This window comes from Caretta caretta, chromosome 21, assembly GCF_965140235.1.
Source record: "Caretta caretta isolate rCarCar2 chromosome 21, rCarCar1.hap1, whole genome shotgun sequence".
Taxonomy (NCBI): Eukaryota; Metazoa; Chordata; order Testudines; family Cheloniidae; genus Caretta; species Caretta caretta.
This window is the reverse complement of record NC_134226.1, coordinates 15,021,145-15,045,080: the sequence shown is the minus strand read 5'-3', so window position 1 is coordinate 15,045,080 and position 23,936 is coordinate 15,021,145. Positions and strand designations below refer to the sequence as shown.

The window sequence follows — 23,936 nt, the reverse complement described above, 5'->3', positions numbered from 1 at the left end:
GGGTAATAAGAAATCCCCACCTTTGAGTGGGTAGAAATGCCGCATCAGTTATCTGTATTATCCAAAGAGCCTCGCCGTCTTGCAGACAGTATTGATTAAAGTGAGTCTGATGTGGGTTGCTTGTGGCGCAGTCCCAGGGGGTCCTATTGCCTGCTGCTAGGAAGGACGCATTCACATTCAGCTTCCTACTGCATGAGTTTAAAGGGAAGGCCTCTTGTAACAGCAGCCTGGGAGTCAGGACAGCTGGATTCTGTTTCTGATTCAGTCACCAAATTGGTGTTTGATTCTTGGCACCCCACATGAGACCTGCTTCTACACCCGCTTAAATCAGGAGACTTAGATAGCAGACTAGACTGGGCAGATTTGTTGCTTTGTTCTTATGTTCTAGGATAAATGACTAGAGCTGAGCAAATCATTTACCTCTTGTAAGTTTTTGCATGGACAGCACCTCTTCTCGCGTTAACGGACAGATCGCAGCATTCTTCATTGGAAATGGATTCATAAATTTACCCAGCTGGCCTGCAGATCACTGTGGCTCTTCCTAACTTGTGCTGTGCTGGTTAGTTTCGGAGGTCAGGCATCCTTGACGCTGTGCCCTGATTGGACAATGTGCGTTTACTCATCGTCACAGTGCAATATACAAGCATGACAGCAGGATTCAGCATTAGAAATGGATGCATTTGAGCTTTGGTGCAGCTTGTGGGCTCCGACGTTAGGACAGAGGCAAGGGGAAGGAGCGTGCTCGAGCTGGCATTCCCCGGTGTGTTTGAACGAACAGTCGCCAGCAGGTTTGTCTAGAATCTGTTCTGCTGTAATCAGCACTCAAATATGCTGCGGCCACTGCCTGCCCTCTGCAGACCAGGCATCAGAGTGGCTGTAATGACCCATCAGTCTCCCCGCCTCGATTGGCTGGACTGGCCATGAAAACAGACACCCTCCAGACCATGCCCTCTGGACACCTCTGAGCAACAACTGTCATCACCAAGGAGTGACCCTAGGAGATCAGAAGCCTCTGTGCCTTTGGGGGGAGGGATAGCTCAGTGGTTTGAGCATTGGCCTGCTAAACCCACGGTTGTGAGGTCAATCCTTGAGGGGGCCATTTAGGGATCTGGGGCAAAAATTGGGGATTGGTCCCCCTTTGAGCAGTAGATTGGACTAGATGATCTCCTGAGGTCCCTTCCAACCCTGATATTCTATGATACTATGACAGGGAAGGGCAGGTTGTCTGGGCGCACAGAGGAACAACGTGGGCCTTGTGTCTGAGTCTTGCATCTTAGGCACCAAAAGAGCTTTGAGGATCCGGGCCCTCTTGCCTTGTGCTGCTCTGTGGAGCGCAGTTCCGTGGGAAGATGCTCTTTGCCCATCTGTGGTGCCCAAGGACCTCGGCAGCATTGGGAAATGCCAGGGGGATCTCGGCAGCTGCAGAAATCTGCGCCCCGGTGGGTCAAAGCAGCTTGAATCAAACTGAACTGGGCCTGCTATTCCCAGCCCTGCAGCGCGGCAGGCTGCGGGGGGAGACCCGCCTTCAAAGGCAATGACTGGTAATAAACAGATAATGAACTTCAGCTGTTTTGACTCCCTGAAGAGCCTAGACCAAAACCAACCCGAAATACATTGTCGTTTCTCATTCTGTCTCCCCTACCCCAAAGCCAATAGATTTGTTTTTGTTCTTAATGATCTGCCTTTGTCTGGGAAGTGGGCTTGTAAGAGGAACCAAAAAATAACCCCAAAACCACAGCTGCTGGGCATGTGCTTCTAAATGGCCTTATTTATCAACTAGGACTCAAGTGATTCCCTCATCAGCCATACAGTAGCCAGGATTCTTAGCTCCTGGCAGCTTGGCATTTAGCTAAGCGTTTGGTCTAGGGCGGCTCTCAAGACTCTGGGAGGTGCTGATTGGCTGCCAAAGAATTGGGGAAGTCCCACCGTCCCATCCCCCGCAATCACAGTCATGAGTTGCTGCAGGTAGGGGATGAGGATAACCAATTTGGCAACTGGGTGGCTGAACTGAAAAATTGGGGGCGGGGGGAGGGAGAGAAAGAAATTGAATTCTTCAGGGAAATGAAAAAGTTTTTAAAAAGTTGATTGAGGTCAAATGAACAATGTAGTTCAATCCAAAAGTTAGCATTTCATTTCTGAGGGGTTTTTCCTTTTTAACTAACTACATAAAATGCATGTGAAATTTGAAACAAAGTCATTTTGAGTCCAAACATTGAAATGTTTTGACTTTTTCACACTGTTTTGTTTCAACTGAAACAATTTGGCGAATTTGACATGAATTCGCACCGTGTTTTAGATTATCTGGATCTGCAAAGCCAGCGAAGAAAAGTGCCGTCAGAAAAATGTTGCCCAGCTCTTCTTGTGATATCCCTGAATGGATCAGGCAGGATGCAGGAGAATTAGCAGGGGGCATGATGGGAAGATGCTGAATTTGCCAAGGAGTTGCACAATCAAGAGATCAGTCTCCATGAAACACGGACTATCACCAATTCTTCAAAGAAAATGCTTGAATTGAATTCTGAATTGACTTTTGTAGCAAGACATAAACTTAACAATTCAGCTGTTGGGTGAGCTAATTTCTAGAAGTGGTCGAAAAAAATGGACAGAAGTTTTCCCTCAGAAAATGCAACTCCGTCAAAATTGAAATGTTTTGCAAGAACATGTCAATTTCAATGAATTTTTTTAATGGATTTTTTAAAAAAAAGTTTGACTCCAAAAGGAGTATTTTGTTCTGGTTTTCTTGTTTCATTCTGTTCCATTCTGACATTCTGATTTCATTTCATTTTCACTTTAAAAAAAAACACCCTTTCCTAAACTTTTAATTAATCGTAATATATTATACTGACACATATTTTATATTTAATATTAGAGATTATTATTTTATGTTTCAACATAATTGAAATAAAACATTTCAATTTTTGTTTTGATATTTCCGAAACAAAATATTTCAGAATTGTTCCGCTGTAAATTGAGAGATTTTGTATTTGGTCCCAATTTGGAATAAAAGAAGATTTTGAAATGTGGGATAAAAGTCCCATTCTCCAACCATCTACACTTATTTCCTTCCCTGTTGTGTGCTTATCCTACCACTCCCGCAGATGTTGTAGCTCTCATTTATCCTGGAGTGGAAGCTGTTTGGGGCAGGGACCTTATCTTCCATAAATACAACACCTAGCATGGTTTGGATGCTACTCTGTATGACTGGAGTCCTAAGGGGAGCCAACTGAGGTCACTCAATTAGAGTGAACTGCAAAGAATGGGGCAGACAATCCCCCAAACTGGTGGATATTCCAATACTTAGATTTACCAAGACAGCATAAAACAGCTTCTATAATACCTTACTGGTTATCCAGAAGTCAACAACACAGTTCCCTTAAAGCAGGGGTTCTCAAACTGAGGGTCGGGACCCCTCAGAGGATTGCGAGGTTATTACATTGGGGGAGGGGGCGCAAGCTGTCAGCTTCCACCCCAAGCCCCGCTTTGCCTCCAGTATTTATAATGGTGTTAAATATATAAAAAAGTGTTTTTAATTTATAAGGGGAGGAGGGTCACACTCAGAGGCTTGCTATGTGAAAGGGGTCACCAGTACAAAAGTTTGAGAACCACTGCCTTAAAATAACCCAGCCTCAGGCCTCCATCGAGACACCCAAATCAAATATGATGAGGATTACTGAAAATATTATTCATTGTATAAAAAATGTTCTACAAATCCCAAAGGATCAGCCACATTGCCTCCCGGGTTAATGAATATTCCAGATCTTACCCAAATACACGCTTACAGCCAATTCTTATTAACTAGACTAAAATTTATTAAAAAAGAAAAGAGAGAGACAGAGTATGGTTAAAAGATCAGTGTACATACAGACATAAGTACAATCTTGAGCTTCAGATTCATAGCAGAGATGGTGAGCTTTGTAGATGCCAAGAGTTCTTTCAGAAATAGTCCATTGGTTATAGTCCAATGTTTATATTTCAGGGCAATCCAGTCAGAGCTGGGATCACAGTCCTTATGGCTTCGGCTTCCCCTGCATGAAGCCTCAGGCAGATCTGAGATCACAGGATCAGGACCCAAGCAATTTTTCGTACGGTTTCAGGCCTTCTTTGACAGCTCGGAGTCCTTTGGCGAGCAATAGGCCTCATGGGGACTTTGAAGTGGACCCATTTCCTAAGCATCGCCGGTAATTATCTCCACTGATGAACATAAGGCAATTATCTGTTCTTCCACCATTTGCAGATCATTTGCTATACATTTCAAAGACAGATGAATACAGCGATATCCTATGTTTACAGTTCATTTAAATGTTAAGATGTCCTTTTGATCTCTGAATTAACAGAATACAGCATAGACAGGGACAGTTTGGTTACATTGTTGACCACTACCAATAAATATGTAAAAGCGGCAAGGAGTCCTGTGGCACCTTATAGACTAACAGACCTACTGGAGCATGCGCTTTCGTGGGTGAATACCCACTTTATCAGATGCATGTAGTGAAAATTTCCAGAGGCAGGTATAAATATGCAAGCAAGAATCAGGCTAGGGGTAACGAGGTTAGTGCAATCAGGGAGGATGAGGCCCTCTTTTAGCAGTTGAGGCATGAACACCAAGGGAGGAGAAATGGCTTTTGTAGTTGGCGAGCCATTCACAGTCTTTGTTTATCCTGAGCTGATGGTGTCAAATTTGCAAATGAACTGCAGTTCAGCAGTTTCTCTTTGAAGTCTGGTCCTGAAGTTTTTTTGCAGCAGGATGGCTGCCTTTAAATCTGCTATTGTGTGTCCAGGGAGGTTGAAGTGTTCTCCTACAGGTTTTCGTATATTGCCATTCCTAATATCTGATTTGTGTCCATTTATCCTTTTACGTTGGGACTGTCCAGTCTGGCTGATGTACATAGCAGAGGGGCGTTGCTGGCACATGATGGCGTAGATTACATTGGTGGATGTGCAGGTGAATGAACCGGTGATGGTGTGGCTGATCTGGTTAGGTCCTGTGATGGTGTCACTGGTATAGATATGTGGGCAGAGTTGGCATCGAGGTTTGTTGCATGGATTTGTTCCTGAGTTAGAGTTACTATGGTGCGGTGTGTCGTTGCTGGTGAGAATATGCTTCAGGTTGGCGGGTTGTCTGTGGGCGAGGACTGGCCTCCCTCCCTGACAGCAAGTGGGCCAGTGTAGAGAAAATGCAGTGTAGTCTGGAAGACAGCGTGGTATAGTGATTAGAGCAAAGGTGAAGCAGTTGAGAGATCTGGGTTCTGCAACTGACTCATGGATGTGACTCTGAGCAGAGCAAGCTCTGCACCTCGGTTTCTCTAAAATGAGCATGGTACCAGTGCGGGGAGAAATGTTTCACGTGAAACCTTTTTTCACAGAAAAATGAAGGTTTGGGCTGACTGAAACCATTCGCGAGTTTGGGTGGATTTTGGCCATTTGTTTCGGCTGGAGAAACAAGAATTTTATTTCTGACTTGTGTTTCGGGAAGACAATACGTTCTCGATTTTAGTTAAAAGCAAATTAAGAAACCTCAGAATGAAACATTTTGTTTTGTGTCAATTGAAACATTTTGGTCGACTCAAATGAAGGTTTTTTTGATGTTTCAGTGCACCCAAAACATGGAATTTTTTTGCTTTGGATCGACCCAAAACTTTTTTTTTTTTCATTTTTCAGTTCAGCCACCAAACCAAAAAACTGGTTATTTTGCACAGTTCTGCTTAGTACTAGCCCCTCAGTATGGTCATAGGGGCAATTGGATTATTTGTGCTTTTTTCTTTAAAAAAATTATATCCCACATGCATTCGCATCCATCCTGGCATATGGTGACACAGCCTGCAGCAGCGAGCGTCCAAGATGTGAGTTTGTGGGGCTTGTGGCTCAGGCGGGAGCTCGGGCTCTGAGCCTGTGGGGGAAGCAGTCGATCTGGGCTCGGAGGCTTTGAAGCTCGCACTGATGGACCAGGGGTCAGATCTGAGCGGAGAACGTACAGCTGCAGCTGGGATGCTCCCCAAGGGCCGCTTGCTCTCAACAGCATGGTGCGTGGTGGGTTTGGATTTCCACCTTCCCAGCAGCCCTGGCTCCTCTCTCCTGCCCGCCAGCCTGTCCTGGTCCCTCCTCCCAGGGTAAGCAGTGCATGGCAGCTTCCCTCTCCCTCCCTCCTTCCCTTTCCTCCTTGCAGAAGCAGCTCATAAATCTGCCCAGGGCAATGAAAACCCTGAGCTCAAAGCCCTTAGATCTTCACGGGAGGGGCTCTACCTGGCAATTAAAGGAGTTTAGGGTTTGCTTTGAAAAGCTCTTTGATTTTGGCAGAAGCCAGGGTGCCAGAGGGCGGCCCATGCATGCATCTCCCCTGCTGCACCTGCCTGAGTCAGGGAGCGGGAGACACTCAACAGCTGAGGCTGGAGCAAAACCATCCCCCCACCTGCTACCTCAACCCTTCCTGGGAGGAATAGGATGGCGGGAGCCTCCTCTCTCTCTCTCTCTCTCTCTCTCTCTCTCTCTCTCTCTCTCTCTCTCTCTCTCTCTCTCTCTCTCTCTCGGCACCCAGGGCCAATGGGGAGCTTGACTGGGCCCCACCCATTGCCCTTATTAGCAGGATTGCGGCCACAGAGTCAAATGCAGCACATGCAGCAAAGAGGCAGTTCCTGCCATTGAGAGCTCACAGTGGAGGTACAAGACAACGGCCAGTGAGCAATTACAACACACAGACCGGGGCAGGCACCCGGGACAGTGGGGCCTCTCTGAGCAGCGATCTGGGCACAGCAGCTGCCGCCCCATTGTCGAGAGCTTTGTCTGCATCCCAGCAAAGGAGAGTGTGAAGAGGCAGGAGGTGCCTGGTGGAGGTTTATGGGGCGCTCCCCCCCCCCCGCAGGGCACCAGGGGAAAGAGCACGAAGGTGCTTCTTGGACAGTTTTCCCAGTGGGCGCTGGGGGTTGGCACCATTGTCAGAGTGGCGGCAGGAGTGGGCATCTCTCCAGCAGCTATGAGAGAACCAGTCATGGGCTGGGATGAGCTTTAAAAGTGAAGACGAACAGGTGGTGTTTGATGTGGCAGGGAAGGGGGACGGGGTGAGGGGCTGGCGGAGGGATACACAACAAGTGGTGATGTGGTGATGTGGCCAAAGCACCCAACCAGGGCGGTGAGCTCTGGTATGGCATTTCGAATGGATGCAAGTGCCTTGTGGAGGGATTGTGCTGGAGAAGGGGAGGGCGCAGGCGTCGAGGTGTGAGGTGATCGGAGCTGGCTGGGCAGAGAGGAAAGGCGGGAGGATTTCCACGTGGCCTGGGTGCGAGGATCTAGCAAGGGGACCGAGTCAAAGACCATGCCCAGGTGCCGTTGTCCGGGGTGACTTAGAAAGGAGGGAGAGGGGAAAGATGAAGAGCTCTGTTTTGGCCAGGATGAGCTTAGGCTGAGGGCTGGACGCTCATGAGGAGATGTCAGAGAAGCTGGCTGAGGTTTTGGTTTGGACAGGAGATGGGTCAGGAGTGGGGAGCAGGCCAGTGAGTTGTCCCTCTGGTGGCCGGACAACGAAGGGACACAGGACCTGCTCCCACCAACGCGGTCCTCTGTTGGCTCAAGCAGGAGAGACGAAGGAGCAGGGTTCGGGGCCTGTCTCCCCCAGGCAGCGTCTGCATGCGTGTGGTTTGTATGTCCTTAGGACGTGGCTTCAGGACACCGTGGGCTCCCCTCTGCAGGTCCACCTGAGCTGGTGCAGCAGGTACCAGCGCCCATCGCTGGTAAACACCAGGCCGGGAGGCTTGACGCTGAATTCCAGCTAGGCGCCAGAGCCTGGTCTGCAAAGGCCCTGCCAGTCCTGGGGGCCAAACCCACTGAGCAGAGCAGGGACCCGGGTCTGTCAGTCATTTTCCAAGTGCGGGCCGGGCCCTTACAGAGCCAGCTCTCTTTGGGCTCCTTGCCCAGAGAAGCAGGTTTCCTGAGGAGTGTTTCCAAGTCTCCCCCTGTTCTTCCCCCCTTTCTCCTTGTTCAGAATCCTTCCTGTAGCTGCCTAAACTCTCCTCGAAGAGCAGAGGGATTTTGAAATGAAAAGCAGGCCCCCACCCCCACCCCGCCGGGAGAGGAGTGAGTCAGACACACCTGTAAGGTTAGGAGCCGCTCCTGGAACGTGCCGTCTCTCCATAAGAGCAGCCGCGGGTCCCACTACAAAGAGACCCCAGGGAGACCGAATAGTTTCCAGCAAAGAATGTCCCCCCCACGGCAGCTAACTGACAACATTCCCTTCCTTCAAAGGGAAGGTGAGCCCCGGGCGCAGCACCGCCTGGTCAGGGCTGTGCCCGCTGCAAAGGGAGAGAACAAGAAAGGAAATATCTCCTGGGGAGGAAGAGGTCGATGTGCGCAGTGGGGAAAGTCTGCTAAGAGCTCCCACTATTCAGAGCTAGTGTTTAATAGGGGTTCACTTTGCAACACCGTGCTCAGCTGAGATGAAGTGACAGGCCACGCTGGGCTGCATACACAAGGGGAATGAATCGGGGCTGTCAAAACTGAACCTAATATACAATGTGAAATGAAACATCAGGGAGGGAGGAGAACTGGGCAGGCTAAAGGGCAATGTTTCAAGACTGTTCTTGATAAGTTTATGGAGGGGACGGTGTGATGAGACGGCCTACGGTGGCATCTGGCACATCCACGACAGCTAATAGCAAGTTTCTCCAACGGCTGGAGATGGGCCACCAGATGGGAAAGGCTCTGAGTTACTCCAGAGGATTCTTTCCCAGGTGTCTGGCTGGTGGGTCTTGCCCACATGCTGAGGGTCTAGCTGATCACCAGATTCGGGGTGAGGAGGGATTTTTCCCCTGGGTCAGATTGGCAGAGCCCCAGGTGTTTGGGTTTTTTTGTCTTCCTCTGCAGCGTAGGGCCTGGGTCACTTGCTGCTTTAAACTAGTCAGTGGTGGATTCTCTGTAACTTGAAGTCTTTAAAGGACGTCAGTAACTCAGCGAGGGGTTTGGGACCTATTAGAGGAGCGGGTGGGGGAGGTTCTGTGGCCTGTGACGTGCAGGAGGTCAGACTAGATGATCACGATGGTCCCTTCTGTTCTGATCTTAAAGTCAATAAGTCTGTTAAGAACAAATGGGGATAAACTGGCCATGAGCAGATTTAGGCTGGAAATTAGAAGGTTTCTAACCATCAGAGGAGGCAGGTTTGGGAACAGACTCCGAGTAGGTGTAGTGGGGGCAAACCAGCGAACTGGTCTTAAGGTGGAGCTTGATAAGCTTATGAATGGGATGATATGATGAGGTTGCCTGTGATAGCGGGGACTGAACTCAGGGACCCAGGAATTCCCTTCCCATCCTCTGTTCTTATGTTTCCATAAGGCCTTAAGAAATATTTTTGGAGCACGCATGAGCTCTATGGATGAAAAGTGCTCTATAACAGTGAACAGCGCCTATGCAGTATTTTTCATCAGCTGATCTCAAACCACAAACAATTCCGAGATCGCGAATGTATGCCCCGATTTGGGATGGAACGGTTCAAAATCTGGGCATTTTCCGCTGGATGCACATTCTGGTTTTCAACCAGCTCTAATTGTGAAGCTGGCGGAGCTATTCCCAGTTCCGTACATGTCTTTGCATGCCCGGTCCTGCGGGAGGATGTGTCTCCCAGCGACTGCTGGGCGAGTGCATTGTTCCTCTTTCATGTCTCAAACAATTCAGGGTTTATTAGTGACAAAAACATGAAAGCTGGAGGTCTTGATTTATTGATGGGGGGATGAGAACATGCCACAACACGAGCTATAGAGAATGATATCAGATGGAGTAAAATCCATCCCAGTAATTCTCTGCACACGGGTTAGGCTAACGTGCTATTGCCATTCATAGGTGTTTCTCTTTCTATAGCCTCCTTCCCACAGAGCATCCCTCTCTGTGCCTCAGCTTCCCCACCTGTAAAATACAGATAATGATACTGCCCTCCTTTGTGAAGCGCTTTGAGATCTGCTGCTGCTGAAACGTGCTGTAAGTGAGCTATGAACTCTCATATAGTGCTTTTCATCCCTAGATCTGGGCTCCTTAATTTAAAACGTCTTTTTCGAAACTGTCTTAACAACAATTTGGGGGTAATATATACCTGCTAAGAAGAAGAGAGGTAACAGCCTTATACTGCTTCCCCTTACAGACCCTTACAGGCCAGAGGAAGTCATTACACCCTCCAGGGAAATGCAGCCACTTTGGGGCTGGAAGCCAGAAGCTTTATAGAAAAGCAATGTCTCTCCGCTTCAGTGAGGAAAGTGAATGGGGACCCTTTATACTGCTGAAAGGACCCATGGACTATAGTTAGACTGGAGCTTGGCCAGGGCAGCAGAGGGGGTGGTCAAACCCTGACTCTTGTGAAACAAGCTAGGAGGTCTCAGATCTTATTTCAACTCTTCAGGCATCAACCTGGCGCTTAGCCAGGCAGGGTCTGAACATCAGTGCGAAGTTTCGCAGCCCCACCTGTGGATCGTGGGTTCTGACGCGGTTGCAACAGGTTGCAGAGGGTCTCCCCGCACTTGCCTGTCTGTTCTTTCAGCAGTGCTCCCTACTCCTCGCTTTTCATTGTCCATAGACAAAGCTGGGAGCATCCCTGCATAACTTTAACATGCCAGAAAGAGACTGGAAAGTGGCCAGGTTCGGGAGGGCAAGGATTCACACTGGCTCTTTTTGCCCTGGCTGTGGGGTATGTCTACACAGCAATGGGACACCCGCTGCTGGCTCAGGCCAGCAGGCTTGCGGGGCTCAGGCAGCAAAATTGCCATGTAGATGTTTGGGCTTGGGCTGAAACCCGGGCCCTGGGACCCTCCCTCCATGCAGGTTCCCAGAGCCTGGGCGCCAGCCCAAGCCCCAAATCTCCGCCACAGGGTTACAGTCCTGCAGCCCAAGCCAGAGCCAGCTAACACGAGCCAGCCGCAGGTGTTTCATGGCTGGGTAGATACTGCCTTGGAGCCGGTTCCTATCCCTCTGGCCGACCTGCCGCCACCAGCTTTGTGGCGTCCTGGCTGTGTCTGAAGCATGGCTGGGCAGTGCAGTTGGACTGGAGGGGAAGTCCACATTCCCTTTGATGTCGGGACGCTTGAGCAGCCCGGGAATCATGGGGCTGTACTATATTGGAATGTTTGGGGCTGTAATTTTGACTTCGATCCTTGGATGAAAGGTGCTAGGTACATGCAGAAATTCTTCTTATCGCTCTATAATATGAGATTGGGGATGAATGTACATACCAAAAGGTCCTGGAATATGAAACCCACTTGGGGAAATTCAAGCAACCGCTAAGGCCTTGTCTACACAGGGGAAATTGACCAGCATAGCTATTCCGGAATAACTCCCCCGCGTGGACACCATTCCAGAATAAAAGTGACCACTGCTGAATAGCTCTGCTCATCAGTTTCCCTCTGTCTACAAGCCCCTGGGCCCAGATCCTCAAAGAGAAACCCATGGGAGCTAGGTGCCTAAATCCCACTGGGGATCTGGACTGTGCACTGCCATGCAATCTGTAGCCGGAGCAGGATATCACTGTGAGGGGGGAGCCACCCCAATGTGAAGTTCAAGAGACAGTGACTCGGGAAAGGACTTCGGAGACATGGTGGAACTGAACATCAGCTCCCAGTGCGCGGTGGTGGCGAATGGGATCTGTGGACACCTCCTTTCCATGTGTCAGTGCTTTGCTGACTGGGTTGGATCCAGAACCCCGAGTCTGTCATGCTGAGTCACGTCTCCGAACACATTCCTTCCCCGGCCCCAGCCGCCCGGTGCCCTGCGCGCCAGGGAAGATGCTAATTAGCTTTGGTTTGCTCGACAGAGGATCAACAGGGCATATGGCACTACAAAGCCTTTGCCACTCAGTCGCTCTTCATTTCCCTGGCCCTGTTCTGCCTTCAGATCTCATTAGCGCTGGGGGACTTAAGTGAAAACAGGCCCCACACACGGTGCCCCAGCAGTTCGCACAGCACCGGGTGGATTTAATCAGACATTGCAGGCAGTGTGAAGCATCAGGTTTCACCCAGCTCCCAGTTCGGCCCGTCCTTCTTGGGATGGTTGGGATTTAAGCCTCTCTCTCATTTCGCCAAGTTTCGTGCATCCAGCTTGGGGGGCCCAATCCACAGCCCAGTGAAATCTGCACGAGTCTTTTCAATGACTTTTGTGAGCTTTGGGTCAGGCCCCAGAACTGCTCAGTGGGGCTATCACAGGCAAGCAGGGCAGAATGTGGATCTGGGCTTCATAAAGAAGGGCCGAACAAGGGGAGAGTGGGAGGTGGGAGCAGCAAGTGTGTTGTGCCAAATTTGTTCACCTTGGCAAGCAAGGTGAAGCTTGGTGAAGCTTCCTGTCCTAAACAACCATGTGATGTTGCTGTGAGCTATTAAGCAGCTGCCGTGTTTCACCCCAGAGATGGCCACATTTCAGTGGTGTTAAAATGACCCTGGGGCAGTGCTCGAGTCTTGGTAAGTGCTACTGGGACCCTGCACCCCCAACCCCCTCCTGCACCCCAAACCCCTCATTCTCAGCCCCAGAGCCCATGACCCCGGCGGAGCCCACACCCCCTTCCACACTCCGAACCCCTCGGCCCCAGCCCGGAGCCCCTCCTGTACCCCAAACCCCTCATCCCCAACTCCACCCCAGAGCCCACACCCCCAGCAGGAGCCCTCAGCCCCCTCCTGCACCCCAACCCCCAGCCCAGCCTGGTGAAAGTAGGTGAGGGTGGGGGAGAGCAAGAGATGGAGGGAGAGGGGAATGGAGTGACTGGGGGCGGGGCCTCAGGGCAGGGGCAGGGCAGGTGTCCAGTTTTGTACCATTAGAAAGTTGGCAACCCTAGCTCCTGTCGATGGCAAAACTCTTCCTGACTCCAGCGGGCTCAGGTTTAGGCCAATGCTGAGTGCTTTGCACACTCCTGTCCTCCGGAGGTTACAATAGCAGCCGGGGGTGGAGGGGGCTGTTCTGCTCTCGATAGGCTCCCACTAGTGTCAATGCGAGGTCAGCATGTGTACTGGGGAGACCCATGGCAGCTCTGGTACCTGGCCCTCCCCCACATCTCCCCACGAGATGCCTGTGTGTCGGCCGCCATGTTGGCCAACACCACGGATTGAACTGGGGAACCTCCAGAACGAAAGGCGTGAGCTGGAGTCGGGCTCTCTAGCTGTGCTGGGGACAGGTTCATAGCCGCTGCCAATCCGGTGCAGAGGGGGACACACACACACTGACCAGTGCTTGCACCCACATGTAGCGTGAGCAATGTACCGGTGGCGGGGCGTCAGTTTTTCCCTTGCTTCTCAGCAGTATTGGCCTTGCACAGAGACGCCCTTGGCTAGAAGTGCTCACAGACAGAGAACCCAGCAGAGCCCCCGGTACTGGCCGAGGGATGCTGGGGCGATAGCAGCACTGAGAGAGGAGAAAGAGATGACCGTGAAGCTGGGCGGGGCACATCTCTCTCCCCCGAGGGCGAGCCAGCGACCAGGCCTTCGAACAACCCCTCCCCAGAGGAGCGTAGGGCTTGGCAAAGCTTCTGCATTCTGGAGCTCTGAGAGAGGCCTGGCCCGGGTGCTGCTCGCCGAAGGAATGGAGCCGAGAGCGTCCTCCAGATAAACCCCCCTGCAACAGGTCAGAGCCCAAGGCGGCTGGGAATTGGGTCTTCTGGGAGTGCAGAGCCGACTGGCTGTCAGCTCTGGCAGAGAAGGGAGCTGTTTACCAAGCGAGGCAGCTGTGGCTGAGGTGAGATAAGATATAGGGATGCATCGAATAGCAGAGAGTCCTTCCTGCTGAGCTCAGACAGCTGGGATGGACGACCCAAGAGATCTTCTCGCACCAGGGACGGTGTGAATCCAGCATTTTATCTCCCCCGGCGTGCTGTCTCTTGGCCAACGGAACACCGGGGGTTTCCAAGCCCCGGCCTGAGGCTGGTCTGAGCCGGGCTGCTTCTGGGGAGAGAGTGCAGGGAGTTCTCAGCAGACTCAGCGCACCCCACAATCCTTTCTGTGCCTCCCCCTGGCCCATCAGCCTCTAGCCAGATTCTTGCAGTGCCTTATTGAGGAGCTCCACCTGTTTAGCTTCACTAAGAGAAGGCTAAAGGGTGACTCGATCACAGTCTGTACTTACCCCAGGGCAAAGATGCGGGAAATACGGGACTCCTTTACACCTTGCTACTGGCATCAGGATCTTTTTAGCTGCTGCTCAATGGAGTGAAGTGCCAGCTGTTTCCGGCTCACTGTCCCGCTCTCTTCCAGGGAGAGCTCTGGACGCAGGCTGGGCCATAGGATCACTCCCCCACTTTGGAAACAGGGTTACTTACAATGGGCTGCTCTAAGACAGTAAATAGGAGCAGCAGTGTTAATCTGGGGACCTGACTCTTGGGTCCTCATTTCTTTCAGGGGAAGAGACTGAACTTTTGTGTATAGGTTATTTAATAGTTTTGTTTGAATAAAAGTGTTTTTCTTGTCCTTGGCTCCAACCCCTCCCCCCCAACCCCCAAATAGTTAATAATGGACTCTTCAGTCTAACAGAGGAAGGTCTAACATGACCCAATGGCTGGAAGTTGAAGCTAGACAAATAGAGACTAGCAATAAGGTGTACATTATTAATAGTGAGAGTCATTAACCCCTGGAACAACTGAGTGAGGATTGTGGTGGATTCTTCATTGCTGGCAATTTGCAAATCAAGAAGGGTTTTTTTTCTAAAAGATCTGGGAGTTACCTTGGGGAGGTTCCAGGGCTTGTGCCATGCAGAAGGTCAGACTGGAGGATCACAATGGTTCCTTCTGGCCCTGAATCGGTGACTCTCCTGCATCCCTAGTATGGTTCTCTGCCATCTGAGCCAGGCACTGGGGTTTCTGGCTAGGCCAGACCCTGACGGTATTGGGGATCTCACCTAGTGGCACCTTGGGACTCTATTTGTTCCTTGTGTTGCTGCAGCTTCTCCGAGTGGGAGAGGCGATGCTCTGGGCACTGTGGGCACAGAGCTAGTCATCAGAAGGGTTGCCTGATTCTCAAACGTGTCCCATCCTCCATGGCCCGTTTTCCTGAGGAAGTGGGAGCTGGGTGGCGTCAGGCAGAGAGCGGGGAGGGAGGAACGGCAGCAGGCTTGACAGGCCCTGAGGCTGTGGCTTGTGTGGGCAGGACTGGCTATGGGGGGCTCTGACCCATCTGTGTCCCCACCTGGAGCAGCATCCGCCCCCTCCCCTCCCATGAGGTGTGAGCGGAGAGAGCAGTAGGAGCTGCTAGACTCTGGAGCAGGATCAGCTGTGAGGGTCCCAAGGAGCCTCCCCCATCCCCGAGCACCTGCAGGCCCCATCCACTTAGCGTTTGGGATTTGGGGCGGGCGTCTCTCGTGCCCCTAAATTGATGGTGCGGGGCAGGCAGGGAGGATGACTAGGGAGCCCTGCAGCCCCAGCTCAGACGGTCAGACCTTCCCCTGTGCCTGTGCGGAGCTGAGCTGGCCGCGGGACTGAGCCATGTGCACCAATATATGGGCAGGGCACATCACTGCTCCCCTGCAGGGCAGAATGGGCTGCCCAAGTCACGGTCCCTTCCCCAGCTGCTCGTGGGGAGGTGCAGCTCTGCGTTGCCCCTCTCGGGACCTGGAGCAAAGCTCTTGGCAGCAGAGATCTGTGTCTGCTCTGTGTTCAGTGGGGCGCGTGGGAGCTGGTACTGAACAGGCCGCAGCCGACGTATCAGTGTGACCCTGCTGCCTGGGCACTGATGCCTTCGTTAGTCTTTCTCACGGGCTTTCACGTGGGTCTTTGCCTCGTGCTGGGCCCAAGAGACCCTGGCTCTGCCCCCACCTTACTCCACTGAAGCTAAAGGGGCAGCCCTCTTTAACGTGAGCAAGGGGGGCAGACTCCGACCCCCAGCCACTGGGTCATTCTCCCACTGGCTTCTGTCAGGACTGAATAAACAAACCTGTGTTAGGCCCTCAGGATTTGGCCTGTAATTCAGGAGAAAAGGTTTGCATAACTTCCAGATTTGGGAGGGCACTGGAGAACCTCTGCCGCCCCCCTTAAAGTTCACCCACTGCCAGAATAAACCCCCTAGCTTGAAAATACCCTGCAATTAATGAACCTCCCCCATTACCAGGCACAATAGAACAATTCATTGTTACTGATGCATGCAGCCCTCGCATTCCGATGGCTTTTTCAGATCTGAAGCTGCTGGTGTCTCCTCCAGGAATGTGCGGGCTGTTCTGTTTCGGAACAAGGCTGTTTCTCGGGCCCACGTTGTCTTCAGTTTAGTGACCCCAGAGATATTTGCAAGGGAAGAGGTTCTTTCAGTCTGTGGGGTTTCACTGTCTTTTTTCCAAGCAGCAAAAGCAGCAGCCTCTGTCCATGATGCCTAATCTGGTTACTGTGGATCACATCCATCTTGACAGAACAAGAAGCAATGGTCTCAAGTTGCAGTGGGGGTGGTCTAGGTTGGATAGTAGGAAAAACTATTTCAGGAGGAGGGTGGGGAAGCACTGGAATGGGTTCCCTAGGGAGGTGGTGGAATCTCCTTCCTTAGAGGTTTTTAAGGCCTGGCTTGACAAAGCCCTGCCTGGGATGATTTAGTTGGGGATTGGTCCTGCTTTGAGCAGGGAATTGGACCAGATGACCTCTGAGGTCTCTTTCAACCCTAATATTCATAGCACCAAGATACTTTCCAGGTAGAAACATCTCCGGTGACATCCCAATTCTGCCATAGCAACTATTAGGTAAGACACAGCCAGGTGGCTTGAGGTAACAAAGAACGGACTGATGTATTTTTATTGAGTCACCAAGATTTTGTTTGCATGCAAATGTTACTGATAATATAAAAGCATGAAGGAAGAGAGCGTGGAAAATATTATAGGAGCCAGTGGAAGAATTGGCGCTGAATAGAGTGGGCCTGTTGGTCTTTTGGGTTACACCAGGGTAAATCAGGAGTAGCCCCACTGGTCCTGATTCCCCTTTTGCACACCCTGTTGTAAATCAGGAGTAACTCCACTGAGTAGCACAGGCATGAGCCCAGCGTCAGGGAGCTCTGCGTGAGGCCCAATGATTTTCCAAGCACTCGAGTGTTTTCAGACAGAAGCCAGGACGAGCCCAGGTGAGACTCGATCGGAGCAACAGTCTCAATTGCTCTGTAAAATGATTGATTGGGAGCCAATAAAGACAGCCCGTGAAGAAAGAAGGTAGCAGGGGTTGGGTAGTGACAGGTGGCTGCGGGGCAGAGCCAGGGCCCCCGGATTGCTTTCTTCCCCATCTCTGAAGGGCATCGTGCCCAGGACAGAACACGGTCATCTATTAACAATGTGCACTCACTGGAAAGAGGAATTCCATCCCAGTGCCATTAGTCCCCCATCCAGCACAAACCCGAGGTGATCCAGACTGGCATGCTGTCCAGTGATAGCTGGCAGCTGAATGGGGAGCCGGGGAGATTTTCCACCCAATGCAGCAAAGCTGCCAGAAACCGTTAGCGTCATGGGCTAGCCTGGCACAGCATGGGGGCGAGTGGCCTAGCGTCATTCACAGGGACAAAGGCAGACCTCGGAGCTCCCTGGCACACTTGGTCCTTGCTTGGTAGGTAGCCTGGAGGTTGGGAATATCCGCCTTAACCCTTTGAGTGCCATTGCCCACACCCTGGTGGCCCCAGTGATACGGGAGTGGGAGGAGGTCGGTTGTGAGGTGGTGGTTACCAGCAGAGGAAACAGGACAGCTTTGGTAAATAGAGTAAGAGCCAAATTCTCCTCCCCAAGCCCTTCCCCACAGGGCGGCCCTCAGTCCACCCCTGGAACACCGGGCTCTGTTCCATGCATAGGTCCAGTGCAGATTATGCAACAAAGGCAGTCCGTGTGCATCGGAGGGGAGGGAGCGACCATCTGTCTGTAACAATCTGCTCAAGCGTGGAGGGTGCAGGTACCTTCGGAAAACGGGGGAGGTATGGTTTGGTGCATTTTCTCCTCTGGAAATCACAACCGACGTCCATCCCAGTTGTTCTGCATTCCTGTCCATTCAATGCCTCTCTCTCCTCCCCAGTGCACACGAGTTCCTCCCAGTGGGCTCCCGTCAGGCAATCCTCTCCCCATGGTGGGGGGCAGGTCCCCAGGCAGCTTCTGCTGCTTCTTTTAATGCTCTGAGCTAGCAGTGAGCCCTAGGGGAGGCAGTTGAATGCTGACGCCCCCCTCCTTGGTTCTGCCTGGTTTCACAGGCCTCCAGACACTTCACCAGTAGAAGCAGCTGGAACAAGAGGAGCAGCCAGCTGCTCTAGCCCATGCTAGGATGACAGTTAACATAGTACAGCGCCGGCTTTCCCAAACGGGTTCACAGAAACGACCAGCGCATGTGTCAGTCTGGCCTCCAGGTGAGGCTGTCCTAGCCCGCAGGGCAGCCCCTTCCTCTTCATGGATCCAACTCCCATTCTCCCTTCCCTGCGTCCCACATTCCCCCCAGCTCAGAGCACAGCCTCCCTGCCAAGCCAGCTGCCTGAGAGACCCAGCCAGGCCAGCACTTCTCACAGCCCAGAGCTCAGCCTTGCCACCCAGGCACGTGGACTCCAGCTGGCATCCTCTGAAACCAGCAGGAGCATCCCTGCCACCCCAGCATGCGAAGGAACCCTGGAACAACAGCCTGGAGATGGCAGCCAGGGTTCTGCAAGGCTCCGATTCAGTGAGGTGTTCAGCCCCTGATTGCAGCTGGAAATGAGGGTGCGCTACATCTCCCAGGAAGCCCTCAGCACCTCCTAGCCTTTGGCCCAAAATCCATCACAGCTCTTCTCAAATTCTGTCCTCACAGAAAGAAAAGGAGTACTTGTGGCACCTTAGAGACTAACCAATTTATTTGAGCATGAGCTTTCGTGAGCTACAGCTCACTTCATCAGATGTTTACCGTGGAAACTGCAGCAGACTTTATATACACACAGAGAATATGAAACAATACCTCCTCCCACCCCACTGTCCTGCTGGTAATAGCTTATCTAAAGTGATCAACAGGTGGGCCATTTCCAGCACAAATCCAGGTTTTCTCACCCTCCACCCCCCCACACAAATTCACTCTCCTGCTGGTGCTAGCCCATCCAAAGTGACAACTCTTTACATAGTCAAGTCGGGCTATTTCCTGCATAGATCCAGGTTTTCTCACATCCCCCCCACCCCCATACACACACAAACTCACTCTCCTGCTGGTAATAGCTCATCTAAACTGACCACTCTCCAAGTTTAAATCCAAGTTAAACCAGAACATATGGGGGGGGGGGGGTTAGGAAAAAACAAGAGGAAGCAGGCTACCTTGCATAATGACTTAGCCACTCCCAGTCTCTATTTAAGCCTAAATTAATAGTATCCAATTTGCAAATGAATTCCAATTCAGCAGTTTCTCGCTGGAGTCTGGATTTGAAGTTTTTTTGTTTTAAGATAGCGACCTTCATGTCTGTGATTGCGTGACCAGAGAGATTGAAGTGTTCTCCGACTGGTTTATGAATGTTATAATTCTTGACATCTGATTTGTGTCCATTTATTCTTTTACGTAGAGACTGTCCAGTTTGACCAATGTACATGGCAGAGGGGCATTGCTGGCACATGATGGCATATATCACATTGGTGGATGTGCAGGTGAACGAGCCTCTGATAGTGTGGCTGATGTTATTAGGCCCTGTGATGGTGTCCCCTGAATAGATATGTGGGCACAATTGGCAACGGGCTTTGTTGCAAGGATAAGTTCCTGGGTTAGTGGTTCTGTTGTGTGGTATGTGGTTGTTGGTGAGTATTTGCTTCAGGTTGCGGGGCTGTCTGTAGGCAAGGACTGGCCTGTCTCCCAAGACTTGTGAGAGTGTTGGGTCATCCTTTAGGATAGGTTGTAGATCCTTAATAATGCGTTGGAGGGGTTTTAGTTGGGGGCTGAAGGTGACCGCTAGTGGCGTTCTGTTATTTTCTTTGTTAGGCCTGTCCTGTAGTAGGTAACTTCTGGGAACTCTTCTGGCTCTATCAATCTGTTTCTTTACTTCTGCAGGTGGGTATTGTAGTTGTAAGAAAGCTTGACAGAGATCTTGTAGGTGTTTGTCTCTGTCTGAGGGGTTGGAGCAAATGCGGTTGTATCGCAGAGCTTGGCTGTAGACGATGGATCGTGTGGTGTGGTCAGGGTGAAAGCTGGAGGCATGCAGGTAGGAATAGCGGTCAGTAGGTTTCCGGTATAGGGTGGTGTTTATGTGGCCATTGTTTATTAGCACTGTAGTGTCTAGGAAGTGGATCTCTTGTGTGGACTGGACCAGGCTGAGGTTGGTGGTGGGATGGAAATTGTTGAAATCATGGTGGAATTCCTCAAGGGCTACTTTCACTTTCACTTTCCTCACAGAGCTACTTTCACTGCCCTCTGTGCAGCCTCCTGGCTGCATCCCTGCATTAGATCAGCCGCTGCAGCAGCTTGTCTGCGAGCTGCTCCTCTTCGCTAGGATCTGCACAGGGCCCCGCATCTCCTAGGATTTCCCCATCCCTCTCTGACCTGCTGAGAGTCACTTTCTACCCATACTGGGAAGCTTTACCAGCAGCCATGATTGGGTCTTTAAGACCCCTAACTAGGATCACCTGTTTCCATCCAGTGCCCTTAATTGCAGGCAGGTTAATGAATAACTTCCCTGCAATCCCTCTGCAGTTATCACTGAGACGGAAGTTGGGCTGACCTCCTACCCACGGGGTCACTTCTGAGCCTATCCCAAATCTCCCAAGCTGTTTGGTTCCCCGCTCCCCTTACCGAGAAATGCCTCGAGTGACTGTGATCCGGGCTTCCCGGAAAATCTGATCTTCAGCCTGAGACCAAGCAGGAGAGTATTCAGCTCAAAAGGAGCCAGCCTGAGAAAGTTGGGAGTGAAGATGCTCTAAGGGCACCTGAGTCAAAACCTTAATTGTAGCTTTTGCTGCATGCTCTTCCAGCGAGGAGGAAGGTAGTTAAAGCACTGTACGGGGACCCAAAAGATCTGGATTCAGGTCCTTCCTCTGCCAAACGCTTCCTGTGTGACATTAAATAAGTCACATGAGGCCAGAGGCAGTGCTCCCTAGTTGGTAGAGCACTGAACTGTATTCCTGCCACTGGCCAGCGAGGTGATATTGGGCTGGTCACTGCCCCACCCTGGGCCTCAGTTTCCCCATACCTTCTTGGAAAAGTGCTTTGAGATCTGCTGATGGTATGATTAGCATTCAAGGGCTAAGCATCGTTCTTTGTGACACTTCAAAGGAGCTCAATGTGTACCCAGTGCTCTGAGCTTGACTGAAAATCCAGCCACAATAGTGGGTGCTGGGCACATGGAAAGCTGGCCTTGAATATCTCTGGGTCTCAGTTCCCTAGCTGCAAAATGAGGTAGTAACCTTTTTTTTCTCCTGCCCCCCACGTCTCTTGTCTATGCACCCTGTCAGCTCTCAGTCTGTGTATGTACAGCGCCTTGCACCAGGGGGCCCTGGTCTCGGTTGGGAGCCGCAGGCACTACTGCAATAACACCTGCTGCCAGGGTATAATCACTGGCCATTAATGAATGCTGAATTCCATGGGCATTGCAGGCGTTAACCAGTCCCTGATTAAGCACTGGGATTGTATCTCAACAAGATCCTGATTCACTCAAGCAGTGTGAATGGATACATTTATTCTGCCTTTCCTCCCAGATTCCCCAGTGCCTGCATCTACCCTGTCCTTTCTCTGGAAGGCCCCTGCCCAGTTCCACGGGGGCAAGAGATTTTCTGTTTCTGGTGCTGAGAATCTTGGTGGGAAATGTGACCTGCAAAGGAAATGCAGGGTGGGGGAGTGAGGGTCAGAGTGGTCCATGTGTGACATTGTATGCAAACTGGGCCTTGTCCCATTAGAGACCTCATTCAGCCAGAAGGGGAGACATGCTTTTGCTGACTGTTTGGAAGTCCTTTGATTTTGGTTTTGGTTAACACTTATTTACTCAAATGCTTGATGAACAGTTTTGGAGGAAAGATCTCCTGGCTAAAGATCCGGCGGCCCTGCCACGTCAATGAAAGGATGAGAGCCCTCACCACCATGCTCTGGCCCCTCAGTAACGCCTCAAGCAGAATTTAACGTACCCTATATTCTAAAATGTAACCACATACTGCGTCTTTCAACAAAAAGAAAATCCTTTTTTATACGACGAAAAGAGAGAAAATCCGACACCAGCCCCTTTCCCCTTTGCAAGTCACCTTTAAAAAGAGCACGTTCCGATGCTCTGCGTTCCTTGAGATCTCCCCTGGCAGAGGCTCACTTCCGGTGTACACCATTGCTTCCTTCTCACATCAGACTGATTTGCCTCTGGGACCTGGGGAGTTTTCTCCCAGTGTATCTCTTACTTGTTACCTAGTCTGCTTTTATCCAACATTCCCTGCTCATGGAATTCCCTTCCTGTGGCGGGAGATGGTCTCTTTTTGGGTCATTTCAAGGCTAGACTTCGAATATATGGTTTTCCAGCTTATCCTGCCCGTCATGTGTTTTAGCTGAGAGTGATTGTGGTGCTTTCTCAGGGCATCCAGAACCCTAAGCCATCCTGTTCTTCTGCCTTAGCAAAAGAAGGGTTTATTGGTGCTGGTCTGTGTGGAAACTCCCAGCCATGACAGGCTGCTAGCCAGCAAAACAAACTCCTTAGGGCTCTGCCAGTCCTAAGTGGCCATCCAGCCCCTGTCACTGGCTACCAACAGAAATACCAAGTCCGCGGTGTCCAAAGAGACAGAGCACACCCCCGCCAAGGCTGCACACACCTCACTGTGATATAATAGCACAGAGATAAACTTAGTCTGGGTTAATTATAAATTCATTAAAAAAGAAAAGAGCTTGAAGTGAAACCACGCAGAGAGAAGAGACGGAAAAGGGTTGCAAATAAAACACTCTTCGAATCATTTACATCCAACCACAGCAGGCTCTCAGCTTTGTCTAAAGCAGTTTTCTCACCTATAGCTACTTCTCAGTGTCCCTGACCCATCTGGTTAGGGATCCACCATTCATAGATACAGAGAGCACTGACCACTTTGGTCCCCCAGTGATGGATAACAAGATGCTCTTTTGCTTCTCCGTCTATTCCCCAAAGTGCGTCGTCTTTGTCTCAAGAATCAGGCCGACCCCTCCGGCGTTCAGACTGCTGGGTGTCCTATGAAGTGCTGGCACCATGCTATTTCCTCATTGCATGTTTATCTCAGATTCCAAAGAAGTGCCCATTGTCTCTGACATCCCCGTGCTCACTTGACATTAGAGACGCTGGCAAACTGGCAAATCAAAGTCCCTTTCTCTAGGGCAAACTCCTTTATCGACTCTGCCTCCGAAACATCTATTAGCGTACATAACTCTTTACATGCTGCGTGTTACATACATCGCACCATGATATTAAAGACCCATGTCACCAGATTTCATTTGATACGTCACACGATGCTTTTTACAGATAAATATCATGACAGCAGTGTGTTAGGTGTAGTGAGTGTGTGAGGCCTGAGAGGAGTTACAGAACAGTGGCCCCTCTGCCAGCTGGCACTGAGGGGCTCTTAGGGTCACAGTGCCTTGCAAGTGAAACGATTCCATTACAAAGCCCCTGGCCCTCCACTGAGGAAATGTTACAGAACAGATTCAGCAGCACCCACTAACGATCCCATGTGCTTTCCCTGTCTTTCCTTTTCCTGCCATTGCTGCTAACCAAAATAATACATAGATCAAAGCTTTCGCCTTTGTAACCAGCCTCTCTGGCCTGACCACCCCCAACCCCACCCCCAATCCAGACTTTGGGCCAGATTCTGCTCCCGTTGAGGCATCTAAGCCAGGGTCATGTTTTCAAGATTCAGCACATTGGGTGCTGAGCTTTTTTGAAAAAAATCTGGCCAGTGGGGGTCACAACGGGAGCTACTGGGTGATGCGAACTTTTGAAAATCAGCCCTTATTTACGTGCCTAAATGGGAGCTGAATCCTCTGAAAATCAGACCCCAAAATAAGGGCTAAAAATGCCGCTTTCATCAAAATCAGAAAAACATCTCAATTTTTGATGGTTGTTTTTGGGGTCAGCATC

General features: G+C 50.9%; 1 protein-coding gene across 4 annotated transcripts in view; it reads left to right on the top strand.

The window, feature by feature from the left end:
• The window catches only part of LGR6 (leucine rich repeat containing G protein-coupled receptor 6), a 203,903-nt gene that overhangs the window by 8,254 nt on the left and 171,713 nt on the right, over positions 1-23,936 (top strand). Inside the window, exon 1 of one of the 4 annotated variants that reach the window (XM_048826917.2) lies at positions 5,981-6,107. The exons of 2 other annotated variants lie outside the window; for them this stretch is intronic. In XM_048826917.2, the coding sequence (XP_048682874.1) occupies positions 5,986-6,107 (122 nt within the window). In that variant the 5' untranslated portion in view covers positions 5,981-5,985. Of the gene's footprint in view, positions 1-5,980; positions 6,108-13,494; positions 13,567-23,936 lie in introns of those variants that run through there. One more of the 4 variants, XM_075121913.1, reaches the window with a different exon arrangement.